At 47.5% G+C, this 19,315-nt stretch overlaps 9 protein-coding genes across 9 annotated transcripts; 5 read left to right on the forward strand and 4 right to left on the reverse strand.

Moving 5' to 3' along the window:
- The first annotated feature begins 24 nt into the window (after positions 1–24).
- P175DRAFT_0513249 (CTD-interacting domain-containing protein) lies at positions 25–1,944 on the forward strand. Its single transcript, XM_040898737.1, has 5 exons — positions 25–353; positions 414–505; positions 558–616; positions 672–813; positions 866–1,944. The coding sequence occupies exons 1-5, from the start codon at positions 256–258 to the stop codon at positions 1,702–1,704; spliced, it is 1,230 nt and encodes a 409-aa protein (XP_040755625.1). The 5' UTR covers positions 25–255; the 3' UTR covers positions 1,705–1,944.
- Positions 1,945–2,151: 207 nt separating this feature from the next.
- On the reverse strand, positions 2,152–3,538 carry P175DRAFT_0427181 (t-SNARE syntaxin TLG2; the record flags this gene model as incomplete). Its single annotated transcript, XM_040893221.1, has 4 exons — positions 2,152–2,427; positions 2,503–2,846; positions 2,914–3,446; positions 3,516–3,538. 4 exons carry the CDS (start codon positions 3,536–3,538, stop codon positions 2,152–2,154), a joined length of 1,176 nt encoding a protein of 391 aa, XP_040755626.1.
- A 1,157-nt stretch (positions 3,539–4,695) lies between these two features.
- On the forward strand, positions 4,696–5,594 carry P175DRAFT_0505917 (calmodulin; the record flags this gene model as incomplete). The annotated part of the gene is made up of 6 exons (XM_040898143.1): positions 4,696–4,698; positions 4,812–4,868; positions 4,956–4,971; positions 5,090–5,215; positions 5,282–5,494; positions 5,560–5,594. The coding sequence occupies 6 exons, from the start codon at positions 4,696–4,698 to the stop codon at positions 5,592–5,594; spliced, it is 450 nt and encodes a 149-aa protein (XP_040755627.1).
- A 607-nt stretch (positions 5,595–6,201) lies between these two features.
- Positions 6,202–7,312, reverse strand: P175DRAFT_0489367 (uncharacterized protein; the record flags this gene model as incomplete). The annotated part of the gene is made up of 2 exons (XM_040895732.1): positions 6,202–7,240; positions 7,299–7,312. The coding sequence occupies 2 exons, from the start codon at positions 7,310–7,312 to the stop codon at positions 6,202–6,204; spliced, it is 1,053 nt and encodes a 350-aa protein (XP_040755628.1).
- Positions 7,313–8,771: 1,459 nt separating this feature from the next.
- Positions 8,772–10,795, forward strand: P175DRAFT_0426760 (glycoside hydrolase family 47 protein; the record flags this gene model as incomplete). Its single annotated transcript, XM_040893195.1, has 4 exons — positions 8,772–9,478; positions 9,579–10,373; positions 10,430–10,687; positions 10,750–10,795. The coding sequence occupies 4 exons, from the start codon at positions 8,772–8,774 to the stop codon at positions 10,793–10,795; spliced, it is 1,806 nt and encodes a 601-aa protein (XP_040755629.1).
- A 236-nt stretch (positions 10,796–11,031) lies between these two features.
- Positions 11,032–12,786, reverse strand: P175DRAFT_0470010 (uncharacterized protein; the record flags this gene model as incomplete). The annotated part of the gene is made up of 6 exons (XM_040895024.1): positions 12,504–12,786; positions 12,336–12,440; positions 12,046–12,270; positions 11,841–11,983; positions 11,396–11,707; positions 11,032–11,308 (listed from the first exon to the last, which is right to left on the reverse strand). Exons 1-6 carry the CDS (start codon positions 12,696–12,698, stop codon positions 11,032–11,034), a joined length of 1,257 nt encoding a protein of 418 aa, XP_040755630.1. The 5' UTR covers positions 12,699–12,786.
- Positions 12,787–13,495: 709 nt separating this feature from the next.
- P175DRAFT_024380 (uncharacterized protein) lies at positions 13,496–13,915 on the forward strand. The gene has a single exon (XM_040892678.1). It carries the CDS (start codon positions 13,589–13,591, stop codon positions 13,811–13,813), a length of 225 nt encoding a protein of 74 aa, XP_040755631.1. The 5' UTR covers positions 13,496–13,588; the 3' UTR covers positions 13,814–13,915.
- A 36-nt stretch (positions 13,916–13,951) lies between these two features.
- On the forward strand, positions 13,952–16,177 carry P175DRAFT_0553513 (putative GABA permease). The gene is made up of 8 exons (XM_040900497.1): positions 13,952–14,015; positions 14,068–14,264; positions 14,320–14,390; positions 14,442–14,555; positions 14,615–14,697; positions 14,758–15,159; positions 15,225–15,550; positions 15,604–16,177. The coding sequence occupies exons 2-8, from the start codon at positions 14,094–14,096 to the stop codon at positions 16,063–16,065; spliced, it is 1,629 nt and encodes a 542-aa protein (XP_040755632.1). The 5' UTR covers positions 13,952–14,015; positions 14,068–14,093; the 3' UTR covers positions 16,066–16,177.
- A 418-nt stretch (positions 16,178–16,595) lies between these two features.
- On the reverse strand, positions 16,596–18,390 carry P175DRAFT_0429234 (aminoglycoside phosphotransferase family protein; the record flags this gene model as incomplete). The annotated part of the gene is made up of 5 exons (XM_040893347.1): positions 16,596–16,872; positions 16,936–17,530; positions 17,555–17,760; positions 17,813–18,024; positions 18,079–18,390. The coding sequence occupies 5 exons, from the start codon at positions 18,388–18,390 to the stop codon at positions 16,596–16,598; spliced, it is 1,602 nt and encodes a 533-aa protein (XP_040755633.1).
- Between the last annotated feature and the right edge of the window lie 925 nt (positions 18,391–19,315).

Here is a 19,315-nt window from a genome sequence, read left to right on the forward strand (position 1 = left end):
TCACCTCTCCTCCTGAAGGCAACACCTCGAAGCCTCAAAATTGATTGATCTCTGAGACTTCCCGAGGCAAATTCTTCTACTCAGTCTGTGTGATTGATTTACCTTCTTCTATTGTCGAGAATTGCCTCCATCTTTACCCCAGTGACGAACAGAGTGTCCCTTTACGAGCAACCCGCTGAAGCAGTCATTAAAAACACACTCGTTGCTTTCTCTAACCAATATTACTGCCATCTAAATTTGTATGAGTCATCGATCATGGCGTACACCGATGATGCAGTTAAAGCGAAGCTCTCGGCGCTGAACGAGACCCAGGAGGGAATTGTGACCGTCGCGCAATGGGTCATGTTCCATAGGTATTGATGACCAGCTTGCTTTGACTAAGTATTCACTAATAAAATAATTTTGAATATTAGACGCCATGCCGAACGGACTGCCCAACTGTGGTTACAAAAACTTCGAGACTCTCCCGCCTCAAAGCGGCTGAATTTGATATACCTCGCAAACGGTATGGTCTGAAGTGGTAGCAAGACATGGTCCCGAACTGATAAAGGAACTAGAGGTCGCGCAGCAGTCAAGAGCGCGAAGGAAAGAAGATTTTCTCATTGCATTTTCTCCTGTTAGTTCCATAGCATCAGATGTTTGTCACTGTTTTTGAGACTAACATCTGGCAGGTGATCGCTGAAGCCACGGCAATTGCGTATAAAGGTGCTTCGAATGACATCCAGCAAAAGATTAGACGCGTAGTTGAGGTTTGGAGACAGCGATCTATCTTCGAACTTCCAATTCAGGAGGCCGTTGAAGCTCGAGTGGATGGTAAGCCAGACCACTACTTCATTTAGTCACTCACTCACACCCGTATTAACAGAAATCGATAAAACACGATCAACTGGCAAAAAGCCTCTGCTAGGTGGATCGCTGTTTTCAGGTCCCTCCGGATCAACACCCTCCGAACTTCAACCGTTAGTTCCCCTCCAGGTGGCCCTTTCTAAAGCAGCTGTGGCCTCAGGGACCTCTGCCACATCTGCAAACACAGAATATGATAAGCTTCACGACCCGAATGCACCGCTGCCAACGCCTCCTGTCTATGCTGCACGCCTGAGTCAGCTCCTGAAAGCTCTTGCGAATGCAGAAAGTTCCGTCTCAGAGGTCATTAAGTCCCGGCTTGCTCTAATCGACGGCCTTGAAAAGCTTCTTGAGACAAACCGCGCGGCTTTATCGAAGGAACAAACTCTAGCTGCTCAACTGCAAGATAGGAAATTAGACACTGAGACAAAGAAGCGCGACGTTGAAGATGGAATCATGAGAGGGCTTTCCACTGACAATTCCCCGGTGGTCAACTTCCCAAACCTTGGAGCTGGTGGAGAAACTATCTCTCGTCCAGAAGTTGAAGCTCTAACCCCTCCTCCCGTGGAGGCCATTACACCAGATGGCTCTCCGAAGCAGAGACATGACGATCTGGAAAATGGATCTCAGATGACAGGAGATTTCGCTCTTTCACGACCTGAACACCCTGTTGAAGCTTCCCTGCCTGGCCTAGGCCAGTCTTCCACCACTGCGTTTGGCGATCTCCAACAGGAGTCTATGAATGGATTCCATGCCAAAAAGCGGAAAGTCGCCCATGAAGATGAGGACTACGCTAAGTTCGCAGGCGGGGATCTAGATGCAGATGTTGCAGAGCTTCTGAAGCAGGAGAACAACCTGTAGTGCTGAACCATGTTGCTTCGCGTATAATTTCGGAGTATCTTTTTGACTGGCACCGATGATGGCTGGTTTCCCCCTCCCCCCCTACCTTTGTGTTCAATAGTATCTTCTTTCGCGCATGAACATTTTGATACCTAATCTGCTTTGTCAGACTTGTAATATCGTTTCTATTTTTTTTTTTATTATAGACGTACCAAGGTTCTCCTTGTAATTTGTCTGATCATGAATACTGTCCTCAACCCTTGGTGATTACCCAGATGGTTCAAAAACTCGTCTGAGGATTTGAATATACACTAAAGTGTGCATAGTATATGTTCGTAAACATGGGTATAATCATAGGCAAGATTCTAGGAAAGTAGGGGATTCAACAACATTGAAGTATGAACATTATTGTCACAGCTATTACCATGGTATCTCTAGAAGAAGAAAAAAAAAAGACAAAACAAAAAGCTATCGATATATATCAGGACCAACATATTTCCTGCTCGCGACTGGAGCCAATGACGGTGGTCTACTTCGGCGGAAGACGGTGTCAAACATGCGCGGGTTGATGGTGGGTGGTTGATTTTCTTGTTGTGAAGGAGGTGAAGGAGGTGAAGGGGCGGTAGGTTCTGGAGAAGGATGCCTTTTTGGCTTGACAAGTAACAAAATGATCATTCCTGCGACTAGGAGGATCAAAAGCATAATAATCTTGCGTTTCGTGGTGCGCCGCTGGTAGTTGGTTGCCTGTAGATTACATATTTAGTCAGGGGCCTTGGTTTGGAGCCAGATTTAAGGCTAGGTGTGTTCAAGGGCACATACCACTTTTAGCTCTTTTTCAGCAGCTTGAACATCCGTTCCCATTCGCTCTACGTTGTAGTCTATTCGATCGAGCATAGTACCCTGATCGATGACCATTGTCTGTAACTCGCGGAAGATATCGGACAACTCAATGATTCCTTTGGCAATGTCGTTAATTTCTCGCTCACGCTGTAAGATGGCGGCATCGTTTTGCCCGATCATTCGCTGAGAGGTTTGCATCAGGGTGGATTGCGAAAACGATTTGTCCGCATCAGACTCCATTAGCGAGGGGTCTGTATAGGGATTTTGCACCGGTGTAGGGGAGCGATCGAATTGCGACGCTGAGTCCTCTAGACCTCGTAGTTCTGTGTAGTAGTGTTGGGTGGTAAGTCAGATGGTCACAGATACGCAAAGAAGGCCGGACTGTCTTACTTTTAAGATATATGCTTTGCTTCTTCCTAAAACGGGCACTAGCCTCTTGTACTCTCGATGCCAGAGATATTTGGATATTTTTCGCCATGGTTTCGTCGCCACTGCTTACACCCCCCTGTTGTTTCGCCTCGCGAACCATTAACTCGATCTTCTGGACAAGTTTCTGACAATCATGAAAGGCGCGAGTAATCTCCTGTGTGAAGCGCTCTATTACACGTTCATCTTGTTTCCTTATGTCCTCATCTCCGAATCCTGGTAGAAGGTGCTTATGATGTAGCTTATCGAGATGGGCAGACTTCTGAGCAATATCCGCGAGCAACTCCGTTACTTCTTCTTGCACATCAACCCATCGCGGCGGGAGCACGTCCATCTCGATAATTGCATCGCCATCGTCGTCGATCCCAGAAGACTCTGAGATTAGCCTCCGGCTTTCCTCAGACTGTGATGGGATATCGGAGAAGCCATTAACGGCCCCGAGATAACGCGGTTTCTTCGCTGGATGGTGCGTGAACGACTGGCGGTAGGAGATATAACTGCGGGAGAGATACGGTTAGCGCTGCTCAACGATACGGTATGGACGATGTGAAGGGGTTGTCAGGTACAGATTCGTTCGATCCCGCCACATGTTGAAGGGTAGGAGAGTGTGGATATCCTCCGGTTATAGCTTTGTTGAGTGTCCTTTAGGCTATACTGAACATCATTGGCTGGAGAATACTGTTAGAGATAGCGAGGGATGATGACGGTTTATTGGACCGGAGTGAAATAGGGAAAGGCGGCTTGATAGACCGACAAAAAGAGAATATAGCTGTCTCGAGTCGCGGAAACCAGTTCAACGTAACAATGACCGACTGGGCGAAGCAATAGGCCCTCCGCGGCTTGATCTCATTGCTGCCCACGTGAGGGAAAAGGTGCTAGTCCTATTCCGGAAAAGACGTATTTAAGTACTGGTACTGGGCTATACAGAAGTTTACTTTGACAACTTCACACCTCTGACAAGTTACCGCTGGAGATTGCTATCGCATGGGATACCGATTATTTATTCAGAACTAGGCCTAATGACTTCCTGGAAACTCACGACGGTTCGTACCGGTCGCTGCGGCAAGCAAGTCGAAAGGAAATGGTTATTGGCTGAGGAAAGAGGAAGACAGGGGTTGACCAACCGAAGATCCCCAAGGCTGTCTTGAGAGTGGACCAACATCATAGGGCTACTTGGGCGTAAAGAATCGAAGAGAATGCATGCCAATGCTGCCCGTCAGTGCCAAAAAAAGGGTTCTAAATTAGACGATTCTCGATTCGCATTTGAGTTCCGGAGTCTGGACGAGATTTCATAGGCGTTCCTGAGTCCCACCGCCGTATAAGCAATGGAGCATAACAACTTTTGTTTAGTTTAGGGATAACGTCAACGTCAACGTCAACTTCAACTTGGGAACAGAGAATTATCCGGAGGAGAAGAATTCTCACGATCATGCAACAATCCCAAGCAGGCGACGGCTGGACTTTAGGATTCAGCCTTTTGTGGCTGCTCGGGGCAGGAAGTGGCCAGAGCGGGTCACGTTTCAAGCCTAAGTGACCGCCTTGCCAGGTATTATTATTATTATGGTGATGATATGATAATTATTGCGGCAACTTAAGGCTCCCCTTAAACAACGCTTCTCTCTCTGTTTCTCCCTCTCTCTCCCTCCTCCCCCACTACACACCTCTGATCTCCTTTTTTATTTTCTACCTTCTCTCCCCCCCAATTCTATTTCATCACCAGTCTCCTTTCCACCCACAACTGTCACCATGGTACGCTTTTCTTTTCTCCCCAACCCTGATCTTGTGTTGTAACAGAACCCCCCACTTTGCGGGGCACATCTGTTCGTTACCTGCACAGAAGAGCTGACAACCCCCCCTCGCAGGCCGACTCTTTGACCGAAGAACAGGTTTCCGAGTACAAGGAAGCCTTCTCTCTGTTTGTAAGTTCGTCCTTTGATTTTCTTGATACCTATGACTGGGTATTTTAAAAGGGGATACATATTTACATACTGTTTTTCTCTTGACAGGACAAGGATGGCGATGGTTAGTGCAGTCTACCCCGATCCCGCTCTTGCATCCGACAAGCACCGACTAGCATGACCTTTTTTTTGAGCTATACAGCCTGAATTATCGCCCATGTTAACAAGAATGTGATATTTAGGCCAGATCACCACCAAGGAACTCGGCACTGTGATGCGCTCGCTTGGCCAGAACCCCTCCGAGTCTGAACTGCAGGACATGATCAACGAGGTTGACGCCGATAACAATGGCACCATCGACTTCCCTGGTACGTGATATACCTGCTGGTCTTACCGGGTTATCGGAATTGGAATGATCGTTGACCCCGCGACAGAGTTCCTCACAATGATGGCAAGAAAGATGAAGGATACCGACTCCGAGGAGGAAATCCGGGAAGCCTTCAAGGTTTTCGATCGCGATAACAATGGTTTCATCTCCGCTGCGGAATTGCGCCACGTCATGACTTCCATCGGTGAGAAGCTCACCGACGACGAAGTCGATGAGATGATCCGCGAGGCGGACCAGGATGGTGATGGCCGAATTGACTGTATGTTGGCACAAGTGCTCCAAGAAAAAATAACCAAACGCGGCAGAATACTGACCTGTATCTAGATAACGAGTTCGTCCAACTCATGATGCAAAAATAAACACGGCCTTATCTATGATGTCTGTCGTTAGCGAAGAAGGTGGAGGCGCTTTTCAGAATGTCCCATCTTAGTCCTTATACCATTAAATGTAGCCTATGCCGTACGGGTACAGCTCTTGGTGCTTGTAACGGCTATGCCTTTACCGTATGAATGTCGCTTCTTCTTTTCTTTCTATTTCTGGTTTTAGTATCCTTCTTGTGTGAAGGCGTAGAGTTGAATAGGATTAGGGCGAACGTTGGAAACTGTGTGCTTAATGGAATAGTTTGCGCATCTGAATCGTACTTTCAACCCATTTTTCCTCTTCCAGTCCTCTCTTGACATCCATTGCCTTGATAGTCTATATCTTTGTTGTCTCTCGTGACTTGTGATTGTTTACTGATTGTCTATACTCCGGTCGACTTTTCATCACACCCAGTGTTTTATTCTTCCCCCCCCCTTAATATTGTGCAGAGTACAGAAAATTCATATACATTTTCCATTTTCCGGATCTTGATTTTTTATTCAATTGGGTTCTTTTTTGTACCACGTAGCACCCTCGACCTTTGAATCAGCCCTCGAAGTTGTAGATATAGCTATGAACGATTCTAAGATAAAAAAAAAAAAGAAATTAACGATTAAACCTAAAAATCTCCATAAACTGCCTGGCAACATCTACCCCAGCAGTCGGATCCGGGTCTTCATCCACCTGCCCACTCCCTCCATCATTCCAACCCCGCTCAACCGGCTGTTTCTCCTGCTGCTTCAACCTGTGCAACTGCTCTTTAACCTCCTTCCCTAGACCCGGAACGAGGATAGCCTCCCTCGCGCCCTCAATGCCCAGACGGGCCCAGAACTCGCGAATCAGCACCGCACTCGCCGCATACTCGCCATCGATATCAGCGTCGTCGATACCTTCGGGAAACGCCAGGTCGATCCCGGAGTCATTGTCGTCATTATCGCCATCTTTAATGTCATGGTGTGGTAGGAGTTGGGCGGTGCGATCCGTCGCGCTTCCCTCTGCATTCTTCCTCCCTTTCCTCGAGTGAGATTGATAGAGCGAGGAAATAGTATTGACTAGTGACGGGCCGCGCCACTCGATTTCCACGACTGTGCCCCGGACCCGTGCGGCTGGCTGAGTCTGTCGCACGTCTCCGAGCCGTACTCGGAAGTCGCCTACGTCGTAGACCATGCCGCCTCCTACGGCGACCGTGTGTCGGGGGCACCAGAAGGGTTGGCACGCGTAGACGAAGTGTTGGTAGAGTGCGCTGCAGGAGGGGAGCGGGACGGTTGTCATGACCATTGACGAGGCTGTTCCTGGTTGTGTACCGCCCGCAGCAGCGGCGGCAGCTGCAGCAGCCGAATTAGGTGGTGCTGCAGCGACGGGCATGGCTGGGTGGTGGAGATGAGTCTGTGTCTCGAGTGGCTGGGAAGTATAGATGAAACCATGATTGGGGTAGGATGTGAGTGAGAGGAACTGCATGTATTTCGGCACCAAGGGTCGCTGGGTTGTTGAGGGAGGCAAGCATGACGGTGTGTCACGCATCAGCTTGTGCTCTAGAGCCCAGCGGCCCACGTGGGTTGGTTCCTCGGCGAGAACGGAGTGCAGACGCTCCGATACTGTAGAGAGCACTGTTGAGGCATTGGGATTTGAGGGGATAAAGAAGACCCTGGCGATGTAGTTAGCTGGGGGCTTTAGCTAACGGGGGATACGGGATTGGGTAGTACCCTGTGATAGGCATTTCAGGTGTTTCTTTCTGTTTGTAGGGAGTGGGTAGCTGTTGGTAGTTTTGGATTCTCTTTTTCTTTCTGTCCTTGCGTATTCAGGGAATCGATTATCTATATTGTATAGAGTACTTTTTAGAGACCCGCAAGTGGTGAAATCGCCGAATGGGTATCAAGAAAGCAAGTTAAAAAAAAAAAAAAGGACTGCGAGAACAAATCCAACTAGGAATCTATTCGACGGTCAACGCAGAATGATCCGAGTCAATAATATATAACTGAATAGAGCTACTATACACTACTGTCAGCGGATGATCAATAGGGCAAAAGTGAGTCTAAATGTCGTGTTGAGACGAATTCAGCAACTGACCTCGGGAGATAAGAATTCGACTACAGAGGAGAACATATGTATACAATTAACGCACAAGATCCAGTCGCTTGTCTAAGCAGTCAATAATCAGAAATAGAAAAGTCAAGGATGGTCTTCGTCTCTCCTGTGGCGGTGGCATTATTGAAGTCTGGATTCTAAGAAGAGATTGGAGACCGGTGCAAACCAGACAAACATTCCTCAGGCATCAAACACCGAGTCGTGTGCCCTTCATTGCTGTTAATTCAGGAGCGCTCGTCCCTGGTATCGACCGATCCTCCAGTCCATGATGATTGTCCCTTTTCCAGACTCCAAAAATAAACCACCCTTGACCAAGTTCAGGATGATGTTGATCCCTTTCTTTTAATTGCTAAGACGCGGGACGATGGGGGGGACTCCAAGGGGTCAGAGTCCCAGATTCAAGAATAGAAGCTTTTATCCACTACACCCCGGGGCTAAAAAAGTCTCGGTCCCTCTAGACTGCCGGAGCTCACCACCACAATCCACTACACAGGGTTTCAGGGACCACAGGCTTACGCAATGGACAGATCGATTCATTGTACGAAGTACGGACTACGGAGTACTCTGGTATATGTGCCTTTTCAGGTGAATTTCTCTGCTATTGCTGGCTAGACCTCGCTGTCACGCCCCACTAGTTATTATGGCACAGACAGCCACCGCGGCATGCCAATAATATTCCTTGGAATTTTTGAAATCTTGAATCAGGGAGGGCTAGCAGAAGAATCCTGGCCCATCCTTGTCTATTCCATGCCTTAACTTCCAATTGTCGGATATGTAGGGGGGGGGGGGTTGAATTCAAGGACGATCACTGGGGCAGTTCGCTGGGTACTTTTGACCATCTTCCCTTCTTTCTCCACCCCCTTGATGATACTTGTTATGTTCATTTATTTCTCCATCTTGCCATTGGCATCAAATGTTACGAAGCAGCGAGCAGCGAGCATTGAGCATGCTGCATCTACACTCGTTAATGTTGTCTTTCACTTGCTAATATTACCTGAAGCTCTATTGGCTGTCCCTTCATTCTGTACTTTTCTTGGCTTGAATCTTTTGATGAGCGTATATACCTTGGATTTGACGTCGCTATCAGAATCATGATTCTGGTACGAAGGAGTTATGCTCTTCCAACAGTCTTTATCATCTGCTTGACCTACTTTCTTTTCGCTACACTTCCGCCTGGTGCGGAGGTCTCCGATATCCACCACCAATCTCCCAAGAATGCCCCCAAAAAGCCATCACAAGATGAAGAGCACATCCACTGGGGCAAGCATGAAGAGAAATATCCAGTTTCCGATTATATTCGTCTACCAACTACGCCCCCGTCCTCCATACCGAAAATCCAGTACGATTTCCCCTCCGAATCGTGGTTTGGCCGAATCTCCAGAAAGAGGAAGCAGAATGCAGTGAAGGAAGCTTTCAAGCATGCATGGAAAGGCTATAAGGAAAATGCTTGGTTACAGGATGAACTCTCTCCTTTGAGTGGGGGGTATAGAAACACGTTTGCTGGCTGGGCAGCCACGCTCGTTGATTCCCTCGATTCCCTTATTATCATGGGATTGAATGATGAGTTCGAGGATGCACTCGAAGCTTTGGAGCAAATTGACTTCACAACTACCAGTGCCCTTCAAATCAACATATTTGAAACCAACATTCGGTACCTTGGAGGTCTGCTTGGCGCTCATGACCTAACGAATGGGAAATATCCAATTCTTCTTCGGAAAGCGGTTGAGATCGCTGATATGCTCTATGGATCTTTCGATACTCGTAACAGAATGCCCCAATCCCGATGGGAATGGACAAGGTGAGAAGAGCACCATAAATCAATTCCCATCACAGCTTTCTCGAGCAATGAAAACTTCACGAGCTTACAGCGCGACGTAAACATCATTAACCCTCTTTAGATCTGCTACTGGTTTAACCATTCGCCCAAGTGGAAATACTATCCTTGCCGAGCTTGGCTCGCTAAATCTAGAATTCACGCGAATGACCCAATTAACCGGCGACCCTAAGTATTTTGATGCTATCCAGCGCATCACAGATAACCTCGAATCCGCCCAGAAACGCACAAAAGTTCCTGGTCTATGGCCCATGATGGTTGATGCTAATAGCCTGCAATTTAATGACCCTCGATTTACTATTGGTGGAATGGCCGATTCAACCTATGAATATCTCCCTAAGGAGCATATGTTGTTGGAAGGTCGAACACAACAATATCAAAAGATGTACGAGGATGCGATTATGCCAATCAAAGAGCGATTGCTGTTCCGGCCAATGACCAAAGATGGGCAAGACATTCTATTTTCAGGGAACATCAACACAGCATCCGTCAGTGGCCAGAAAAAAATCGACCCGCAAGCCGAGCATCTCAAGTGCTTCCTTGGAGGCACTGTAGGCATCAGTGCCAAGGTGTTCAATCGACCTGAGGAACTTTCCATTGCAAGAAAATTGACAGATGGTTGCATTTGGGCTTACGATATTATGGCGACCGGAATCATGCCAGAGACCTTGTACCTTAGTCCTTGCGAAAACCAGGATGACTGCCCATGGGATGAGCAAAAGTGGCACAAGGATGTGCGAAGCCGTATACCTCAGAGAGCACAGATCGAGGAGACCGACTCAGCCATCCTAGAATTTATCCAAAAGACTGGACTTCCTCCTGGTGTGACTGAAATTACCGACGGACGCTATATGTTGAGGTAGGTGGCCACGATTTCCGTCTTTGTCGGCGATTTTATTGATAGTTCTCTTCTAGACCTGAGGCTATTGAGTCCGTGTTTGTTATGTATCGCATCACAGGGGACAAGAAGCTACAGGATGCTGCGTGGCGGATGTTCAAGAACATCGACAAGGTTACTCGAACCAAGTACGCGCATGCCGCCATTGGGGATGTGCGCAACCCTAAGCCAGTCCAATTGGACTATATGGAGAGTTTCTGGCTCGCGGAGACTTTGAAATACTTTTATCTCATTTTTTCGGGGCCGGATGTTATTAGTCTGGATGAATATGTCCTGTAAGTTTACTTCCATCCCCAGCGATCAAGACCTTGCAGTGTTATTGACCGCAGCTATGCAGCAATACCGAGGCGCATCCATTCAGACGTCCATCGAACCCGTCATGAGCGTTGGTGTTTTATTTAAAATCTATTGTTCGGTTCGACTCGGCGAATGGCGTTTATAGACAGGTTCTCACTATAAATATACTAGTAATATAAAGTTAGAGGGGGTTAATTTTTATAGAACCATGCGAAGCCAATATATACCTTCATATTATCAAGTACATTCATGATAGATGATCGTGTTAGTAGTAGAGTATAATCTATTTATATATATGGGTATATAGTACAAACAAAATGAATCATCGCGGCATCTCAAGATACTGATCCCAATACCCCGTCTCGCTACCACTACGCACTTCCACACCATCACTTCTTGACCCATTATACTCCACAGAATACTGAACATCCTTGCGAATAATCATCTTCGCACTTGCCTTACTACCAGTTCCACTCGCCCCCCTCCCTCGACCCACCAGCTCAATCGATCGCGCAGCCCTATTAGTCGCATCCAAACCATATCCCCCATGCGCACGACCCTCCTTTATGGAACCAGGTGCAGATCCCGGTGATCTATTGCTAAGAAAATGCGGGCGGAGTGCCTCCAACGTCCGTTTATCGTTCTCGTTCTTGTTCACATTCTCCTGCTCGTATTCGAGGACAGACATTGCTCCTGTTCTTGAACCAGGCCCCGGCCCCGACTCAGTCCCAGACTTGGGATTCGAATTCGAATTCGAGTTCGAGATATTATGTCGTGAGGCATCACGGCTGCTTTCTAATGTTGAGTCGCCGGCTGTGCCGTAGCCCGTGCTTACGGCTGCCATGAACGGCCGCAGACAGAACACGCTGCATGCGATGAGGGCGTAGTGGAGTTCAACCTGGGACCAGATAATGGGTTGGACTGCGGCGAGGGTAGGGTCGAGAGAGTGGTTGCTTATTTGGAGGGTGTAAATGTGGAAGATGGCGAAGATTATTGTCCTGGGGGGAATTCTTGAGTTAGTATTGCTTTCTTGTAGCTTCTTGTAGCTCTTTGGGGCTGCTGCTGCTTTCTTAAGTACGGCTTGTTTTTTTTTTTTTTTCCCCCTGGGGGCGGAGTTGGAGGGAAGCTCACGGGAGACGGAATATAAAAGCAGAGGCGATGGTCAGTTTGCGTTTTACGGGCATGAAAAGCCCCGCGAGCAAGGTGACGGCTAGACTGAAGAGGATGAGTTCGGTTGCGATGTCGAGGGCGACGATGAATTGCCATCGTGCTAGCTGCATGGGTGATGTATTTGTTAGCTGATTGGGGTCTTTCCAGAAAAGAGATATATGCTCACAAGGCTCCCGCATCGTCCTCCTGTGCCGCGCCAGGGGCGTTCCAGCTCACAGTTTATGGTGATAATAAGGATTGCTGGGATTAACCATAGGGTGCATAGAATAAGAGCGGCCCAGGATGCCCGATTGTGTAGTTTTTGAGGAGTGAGGCGGAGATAGATTCCCACGACACAGCATTTCGTAGTGTAAAGAGTGATAAGGTAGAGAACGTCACTGATGACGATTAACTATGAGCAACATCATTAGACAGTTACGAGCTGGGATGGATGCATTGCCGGCAGTGTCAACTTACAGTCTGAATGGTGTTCACCTGATCATCTTCGAGCAGATTGATCGAAGTCCCGAATCCTTGCGACGAAGCCTCGAACAATAAAGACGCCTGAATCACGGCTATAATCTGGCAATTTGATAACGGTCACTTCTGTGTTTTCCCCTCTCTGGTTGTGACTGGAATGCTAACCGTTGCTCCTAGCAGAACGAAATCATCATATGCAAATGGCGGGTGAAGCGCAAGTCGCACATATAGTCGAATCAAGAAGCTCACTAACGAGAAAACCAAGCCTAACCCGACCGTAATAATCACCCAGGCTCCATGATGGAGGTTATCTACCACCTGAAAGGGCGGCAATTGTCCTGGGGGAACGTAGAGGCCCATGACAGCTGCGAAGAGAAGGGGGGGAAATGGAAACAAAGAGCTGCTGCAACGGCACTCCGGGGGTTATATCTCTCCCCCCCATGTATGTGGAGTCAAATGAGGTGAGAGCATTCTGCTGGATCTCTTTTTTCTTTACTCACTACGTACTTCCATTTCAGTTCATTTTTAGAAAGCGAACTGAGTATGTGATTACAAGTACGTGATGCACGACAGAGAATGGTTCCTCATGACTGACGCCAACTGCTTTCTCCAGAACTCCTCACAATGCTCATGATTAGTTTTTTTCGCTATTTGTTAATCAGAACGAGGAGGTGAAAGCCAAAAAAAGCAAAACAGGTTCAATCAATGTATTATTTGGTATAGCAAGAGCTAATTCTCAAATGATCACCAAGGTAGATCAGCCCGGCCGCTGCCTCTTCGGAAGAACGCCGCGAAGATTTCAGTTCCAACCTCGATGCGAGGAGAATGAGACATATAAGGACTCTGATTTCATTGGCGCGTCAAACACGCATCTATGGCCTTGTTCAGTGAACCTCACCTTGTTGTCCGAACCAGACCGATTCCGAGCTTAATCAAGGGGCCGCCGCATGTCTTCGATCGAAACTATTGTTATTGGGCAGGCAATCAACACGGAGCTGGCGATCCCCTCAAGACACTGTCTTCAACTTGTGAGGATCGAAAAAGCCCAACTTGATTTCTGGCAGTGAGCGAGTGGGTTACACAGCAGTTTATAAAGCCGCCGAATACAAATATCGTAATTCTGAAATGTGCCAGCGTTTTTGGGGGGGGAAGAGGGGGGGGATACTGGAATGCCTCCCTAGAATAGGGTCACTTTCTCTCGTGCTCCAACAGTTCCCCTCATGGCGATCTGTCTGGGGCAGTAAAGGGGGATGATCCATAAAGTCCAATGGGAACGAGTTGTCCGTTTTCTGAGCTTACTGCTTTTGACGACTATTGCTGTGCTGGCACAACCTCTCGCTCCTCATGCAAGGTGTGACCGCGAAAAAGAAAACAGTCAACTCAAATGCCATTGCCGGCCATTATCGCCATTCCGCGCTGAGCTTCAATGGGGTTTTCACTCGGCTGGTGTAGGGACTTGGGTTGATTCTCCTTGAGTGAACCCATGTTTTTCAAAACTGCATTCCCACATGGGTTCCATTCCTTGCTTTCTTGCGTCAAAAGCCTGAGCATCATTAACACCATTTCTGTTAAATGGATTTGGGGGGGGGGGGGGCTATTAGTCCGGATCGGAATTTAACTTGACTCTGACTTATCAACAAGTGTATCCTCTCTCTTTTCAGAGATTACCTCCTTTCTGTACGTTCCGGATCTCTATGACATTATGAAAAGTTGTCTAACTGTCCAGTAGCCAGCCCCTTGGCTCTTTCATTCACCATGAAACTAAACGAGATGCCTCATGGTGACATGAAAGATGTGGGCTCTATCGATGCCGATGATGCCGGCCATGCGGAGTTTGCTTCTAAGGGGCCTGTGGCCCCAAAGTACATGGGTACGGTAGCTGATCGGCGTGATATGAATGCTATGGGCCGAGAACAAGTCCTGCGGGTGAGCATGTTGATGTTCATGAGTGCTCTTTGTGTACTGACGACTGTTGAACTAGAGAAATTTCCGGTTCATTTCAATTCTTGGATTTGGATGTACCCTAATTAGCACGTGGGAAGTGGTATTGACGTATGCAGCCCTTAGCCATGTGGCACGGATGATTTGACTGAACATCCATAGACTGCTTAGTTGTGCGTTGACGGATGGGGGTACTGCGGGCCTCATATGGGGATTCATGATTGTCACTGCAGGATTTTCCCTCGTTTTTGCCAGTATCGCTGAACTGGCTTCCATGTGAGGCTCTCTTCTATTTCTTAATTCTTTTTCAATGGCATGTTCTAATAAGAGGATAGGTCCCCAACGTCAGGAGGCCAATATCATTGGGTATCTGAGTTTGCTCCTCGTCGCTACCAGAGATTCTTGAGCTATATTACTGGTATGTTTTTTTTTAAAACAGAACCAAGCCGCTGCCACAGAACATAGTTGACCGGAATAGGATGGCTTTGTGCCATTGGATGGCAATGTGCTATCGTGTCAATTGCCTTTCTTGCGGGTACAATAATACAAGGGTTGATTGTTCTTAATGACCCCAGCTATAACTTCGAGCGATGGCACGGCACTTTACTCGTCATTGCCATAACTACATTCTCTATCCTATTCAACACGTTCCTAGCTAAGAACCTCCCCATGGTGGAAGCCTTGATCTTGATTATTCATGTTGTTGGACTTTTCGCTATCATAATTCCCCTCTGGGTTCTTTCTCCTCGAAACACCCCAAAGGCTGTCTTCACCGAATTCAACAATGGAGGTGGATGGGACAGTGTAGGAACTGCGACACTTGTTGGACTCTCAACCACTATCACATCGATGATCGGTTACGATTGCTCCGTCCATATGTGTGAGTACAGCTGTTGTGGCAGTTGTTGCGGTTCATGCCAATTTCTAACCGACGTGGCTCGATAGGCGAAGAAATTAAGGATGCCTCCGAAACCCTTCCCAAGGCTATTATGGCATCAGTTGGAGTCAATGCGGTTCTTGGTTTTATCATGATCATCACACTTTGTTTCACTCTAGGTGACGTCGACGGTATCCTCAGCAGCACAACTAGATTCCCATTTATCCAGATTTTCTATAACACAACCCAAAGCTATGCTGCTACAAACACCATGACGGCTATCTTGGTCATCACCTTGACAGCCAGCACTATCACCGAAGTAGCAACAGCATCTCGGCAACTGTGGTCTTTTGCTCGAGACAAGGGGCTTCCGTTCTCGTCCTTCTTCGCTTATGTAGGTCCCGTTCCTGCCTATCTTTCGAATGCTACATTCTCACCGTGTCCCAGGTAACTCCCGGATGGAATATCCCCCTTAACGCCGTCATGGTTTCCCTCGTCGCGACGATTCTTCTCTCTCTCATCAACATCATCTCCTACGTGGCCCTTTCAGCAATAGTATCGTTGACAATCACATCCCTAATATCGGCTTACATCGTTTCCATCGGATGCATTCTCCTAAAACGTCTTCGAGGCGAGCCCCTCCCATATCGGCGCTGGTCACTCGGCCGTTTCGGAATGGCTATTAACATTGCCGCTATGGCGTTTCTGTTGCCTATCTTCGTGTTTGCGTTTTTCCCGGTGACCTCCAGTGTGGACGGGCAGACTATGAACTGGAGCGTTGTTATGTACGTGGGGTTGATTGCGTTTGCGTCGATTTACTATGTGCTTCGAGGACGATATCAATTTATTGCGCCTGTGGCATTGGTAAAGAGGGATGGGGTTTATGTGGCCAGTGGTGCGAGGTTCTAAGTTGTGAGGGAATGGAGTGGTGGTAAATGAATGATTTGATTTGGTTTGGTTCGGGTTGGCTTTATTTGTCTTGTTGTACATTAGTCTCACGGGGGAACGAAGGGAGTTCAAGGGCTGGGGCTATATATATAAAGGTTAGATTTTGAACAGAGAAGAATGATTTCCTGATTTCGTTGATGTAGATTAGGTATGTATTGTATATATATATTTCATAGAGAGACAACCAGTAAGGAAGGATATGTAAGATGTTTTGACTACTTCCACGGGCCTGACCCTTTTAACCGCCTATATATAGTCAATATATCTCTCTCCATTTCAGTGGAAATCTCACATTTATTGTGATGATAATGACCAGGACAAACTTCTTGTAATCAGATCCAGTATTGAAGACCAAGCTTTAAACAACCAACTATAACATCAGTACATACTTTGCACTACCCTAGGGCACTAGTTATTCTACACCTGCTGAGGATTGCTAAGTCACTGTTCGTTCTAGGTCGGGTAGCTAGTTAATCGGGGGAAAAAGTTGATTAATGCTTTTTGATCCACTTTGTCTGTTTGTCAAATGTGTCCCTGTCCTTCCCTACCGTAGCTTTCAGGCCAATGTCTCGTAGCTCTGCAAAGAGAGAAATGGCATCACCGTATAGATGATGCGGAGTCCAGCCATCTCTCGAGACTATATTCGCAACAGAGTTCCAAAATCCCTGCACATCATTCCACCCGTCGCTTTCCTCTTCGTGGACGCGGAGATCATCCTCCGTGAAATGAATAGGACACGGAAAGTCGAATCCGATTTCATTCCAGCACCTGGGGTCTAATCAGCGCAACACAATACAAGATGGACTGAGACTGAGACTGAGACTTGCTTACCTCTCAAGCCTGATCAGAGATTCCCGTAGGGGTAGAAGTTCGTCATCCCACGTGTCGCCCACGAACGAAATTGGGTCGCATCTTGTCCTGCCGTGCTCGAATCGGAGGACTTGATCAAGCAGGGGAATCTCTTTAGCAATTTGCTTTTCGTAGAGGTAGAGCAGTATCGAGCTACTCATAAGGCCTCTGATCCGAATCTTTTCGGCTGGGTCGAGATTTTTGAAGTTTGCGGGCGCTTGCAGAATGACTTCCCCGGTATAGTCAATCAGCCTTGGATGGCGTGCTTGAAGGATCAACGGTGCTGCCCAAAGCCCCTGCCAGTCTATGACACTCGAAATTCTACCATTCTGGACAAAGATGTTTCCAGAATGGAGATCAGTATGCCGAATATAAGGTGCAACTGCCACAGGATCGTTTGGGAGGAGATAAGGGGCAACGTTGAGATATTTGTGTAGCAAGGATATATGGCTGTGGGGGGAGTTCTGCGTTGCTGAGGTCACTAGCGGGTCGTCTTCGGATTTTGGAGTTGCGTATTGCTGAATCCATGCCTCTTCTCGGTGAGCTAGAGAGCGCACATAGTCCTGGGGTTGTTTCCCTTCGAGGTGTTATTTAAGATGACACAAAAGGAGATGGATAGAGAACAAATATGGTCCATGGTCCAAGGTCATCTCTGCGCGTTCTTTGGACCAGTAGTGTCTTTCTGCGACTGGGCCGATAACAAAACGATGGCGTATCTTGTCGTTGAGCTCAGAAGATACTTCTGCACATATCTCAGCTGGCACGACATCTCTGATGTTAGCACTGGCATAGTACAAACTCCCAAAACTAAGTCATTGTTAGCAATATAATAGATCAGGATGGGCTGCGAACATAATACTGATTCAGTGGCGCTTGAAGCATTTTTTTCTCTAGTTGGACGAGATCCTTCATGACCTCTATCTTCTTTTCCAGAGAAAGATCATCCCATATATCTTCCAGCGTTGTACCGGGGGCTTCCTCCATTATAATATACTCGGAACCAACAGAATTGTCGAGGTCTGCATTCCAAGCATATACTTGGGGGGTTGGTATTTCGAGGATTGTGCGGGCCTGGGTTGCCTATTAGGAATATTATTACACCGATACAACATGTGCAATTCTTACAAATTCCATCGTTGCGACTTCAGATGCTGTAGCGTAGTACCTAGGCCCGGCAATAGGATGGGGTATTCTTGCGATCACAGAGAATCCATTATCCATCTCAAGCCTGAATGTTTTGTTGAATGATCCTTCTGCCAGTTTTGCGATTGCAGTGCATGTGTCCGCTCCAACGCTACGCGCTGCCATTCTCTGTAATTCCGCCACATTGAAAGGCGAAAATCGGTCCCGAAGTTGCTGCTCTTCGTCCCATAGCCAACGACCACTGGTGTATCGGAAGAGATCCGTGTCAGGCTGTGGAATGCTGGCAGAGCTCATGAAACGCAGAAATCGGCGGGACCTGTTAAAGAGACGGGGAAGGGAGCTGAGTGCATGGCGAGGGAAATAAGACAGAACCCGGAGTCCGCTGGTGCAGTCCATGTTGACAACTTCATTTTCATCTTCAAGAGCACAAATCCGTGTTGCGTGAGAAGGAGGAGTATTTCACAAGTTCCTTCAAAGTTCATCGCAGGATCTCCATTATTAATGGTCATATTACATATAGGGAGCCCGGGCCACACAACACAACCTTCTGTTCCATACACATCGACTAATTAATTACTCTTCCTCTGGTACACCCGCGAAATCCACAAAAGCTTTGACAGTCTTGAACTAGTGGGTACACCCAAAGGACACTTTGGATTGAAACAAATGATGAGATTCGAGTGGTTGAAACAGGACAATCGAGGATGACAATTCGCCAAAGAAAATGCTGAAGCCATGCCAGCAGCTTGAGACCCCGGAGACCAGTGTTTATCCCTGAAGTGCCCTGCAGCTAATCATGGCTGCGATAACACGGAGGCGTTTTTTCGGCAAAGTGGAGTAATTTTCGTACTGACGCTAGGGATGCAATCTATATGTCGGAATACAATAGTTTTACATGTCTATTCCTAACAACCCAGAGACATTGGTGGATCGCTTGATGTCCAGTCCTCTAGTCTCCTGTAGGCGCATCCACATCGCGGGTCAGCCACATGTGGGGAGTAAAGGGAGCAGGAATCGATTACCCCTACGGCAACATAGTATTTCGGACAAAAAAAGAAAAAGAAAAAGGCAATTTGGGGTTGGCTTGTATGAGATGAATGATCATCCTTCACGTCGCAGACACATTACTTCCGCCCCATGGCTTTCCCCCGCATCTCACCCCTGAACACTTCATGCGATCCTGGCTGAAGAAAACTAGAGGCTGATTCTTGAGTCAGAT

This window comes from Aspergillus ochraceoroseus (genome assembly GCF_002846915.1).
Source record: "Aspergillus ochraceoroseus IBT 24754 chromosome Unknown P175scaffold_1, whole genome shotgun sequence".
In the NCBI taxonomy this organism is placed as follows: Eukaryota; Fungi; Ascomycota; class Eurotiomycetes; order Eurotiales; family Aspergillaceae; genus Aspergillus; species Aspergillus ochraceoroseus.

Coding starts and splice junctions, on each gene's coding strand:
- P175DRAFT_0513249 (XM_040898737.1), top strand. CDS start 256: ATGGCGTACACCGATGATGCAGTTAAAGCGAAGCTCTCGGCGCTGAAC. Junction 617..671: donor TTCTCATTGCATTTTCTCCT/GTTAGTTCCATA, acceptor AACATCTGGCAG/GTGATCGCTGAAGCCACGGC. Junction 814..865: donor CGTTGAAGCTCGAGTGGATG/GTAAGCCAGACC, acceptor CCGTATTAACAG/AAATCGATAAAACACGATCA.
- P175DRAFT_024380 (XM_040892678.1), top strand. CDS start 13,589: ATGATCCATAAAGTCCAATGGGAACGAGTTGTCCGTTTTCTGAGCTTA.
- P175DRAFT_0553513 (XM_040900497.1), top strand. CDS start 14,094: ATGAAACTAAACGAGATGCCTCATGGTGACATGAAAGATGTGGGCTCT. Junction 14,265..14,319: donor GCCGAGAACAAGTCCTGCGG/GTGAGCATGTTG, acceptor CTGTTGAACTAG/AGAAATTTCCGGTTCATTTC. Junction 14,391..14,441: donor ACGTGGGAAGTGGTATTGAC/GTATGCAGCCCT, acceptor GAACATCCATAG/ACTGCTTAGTTGTGCGTTGA.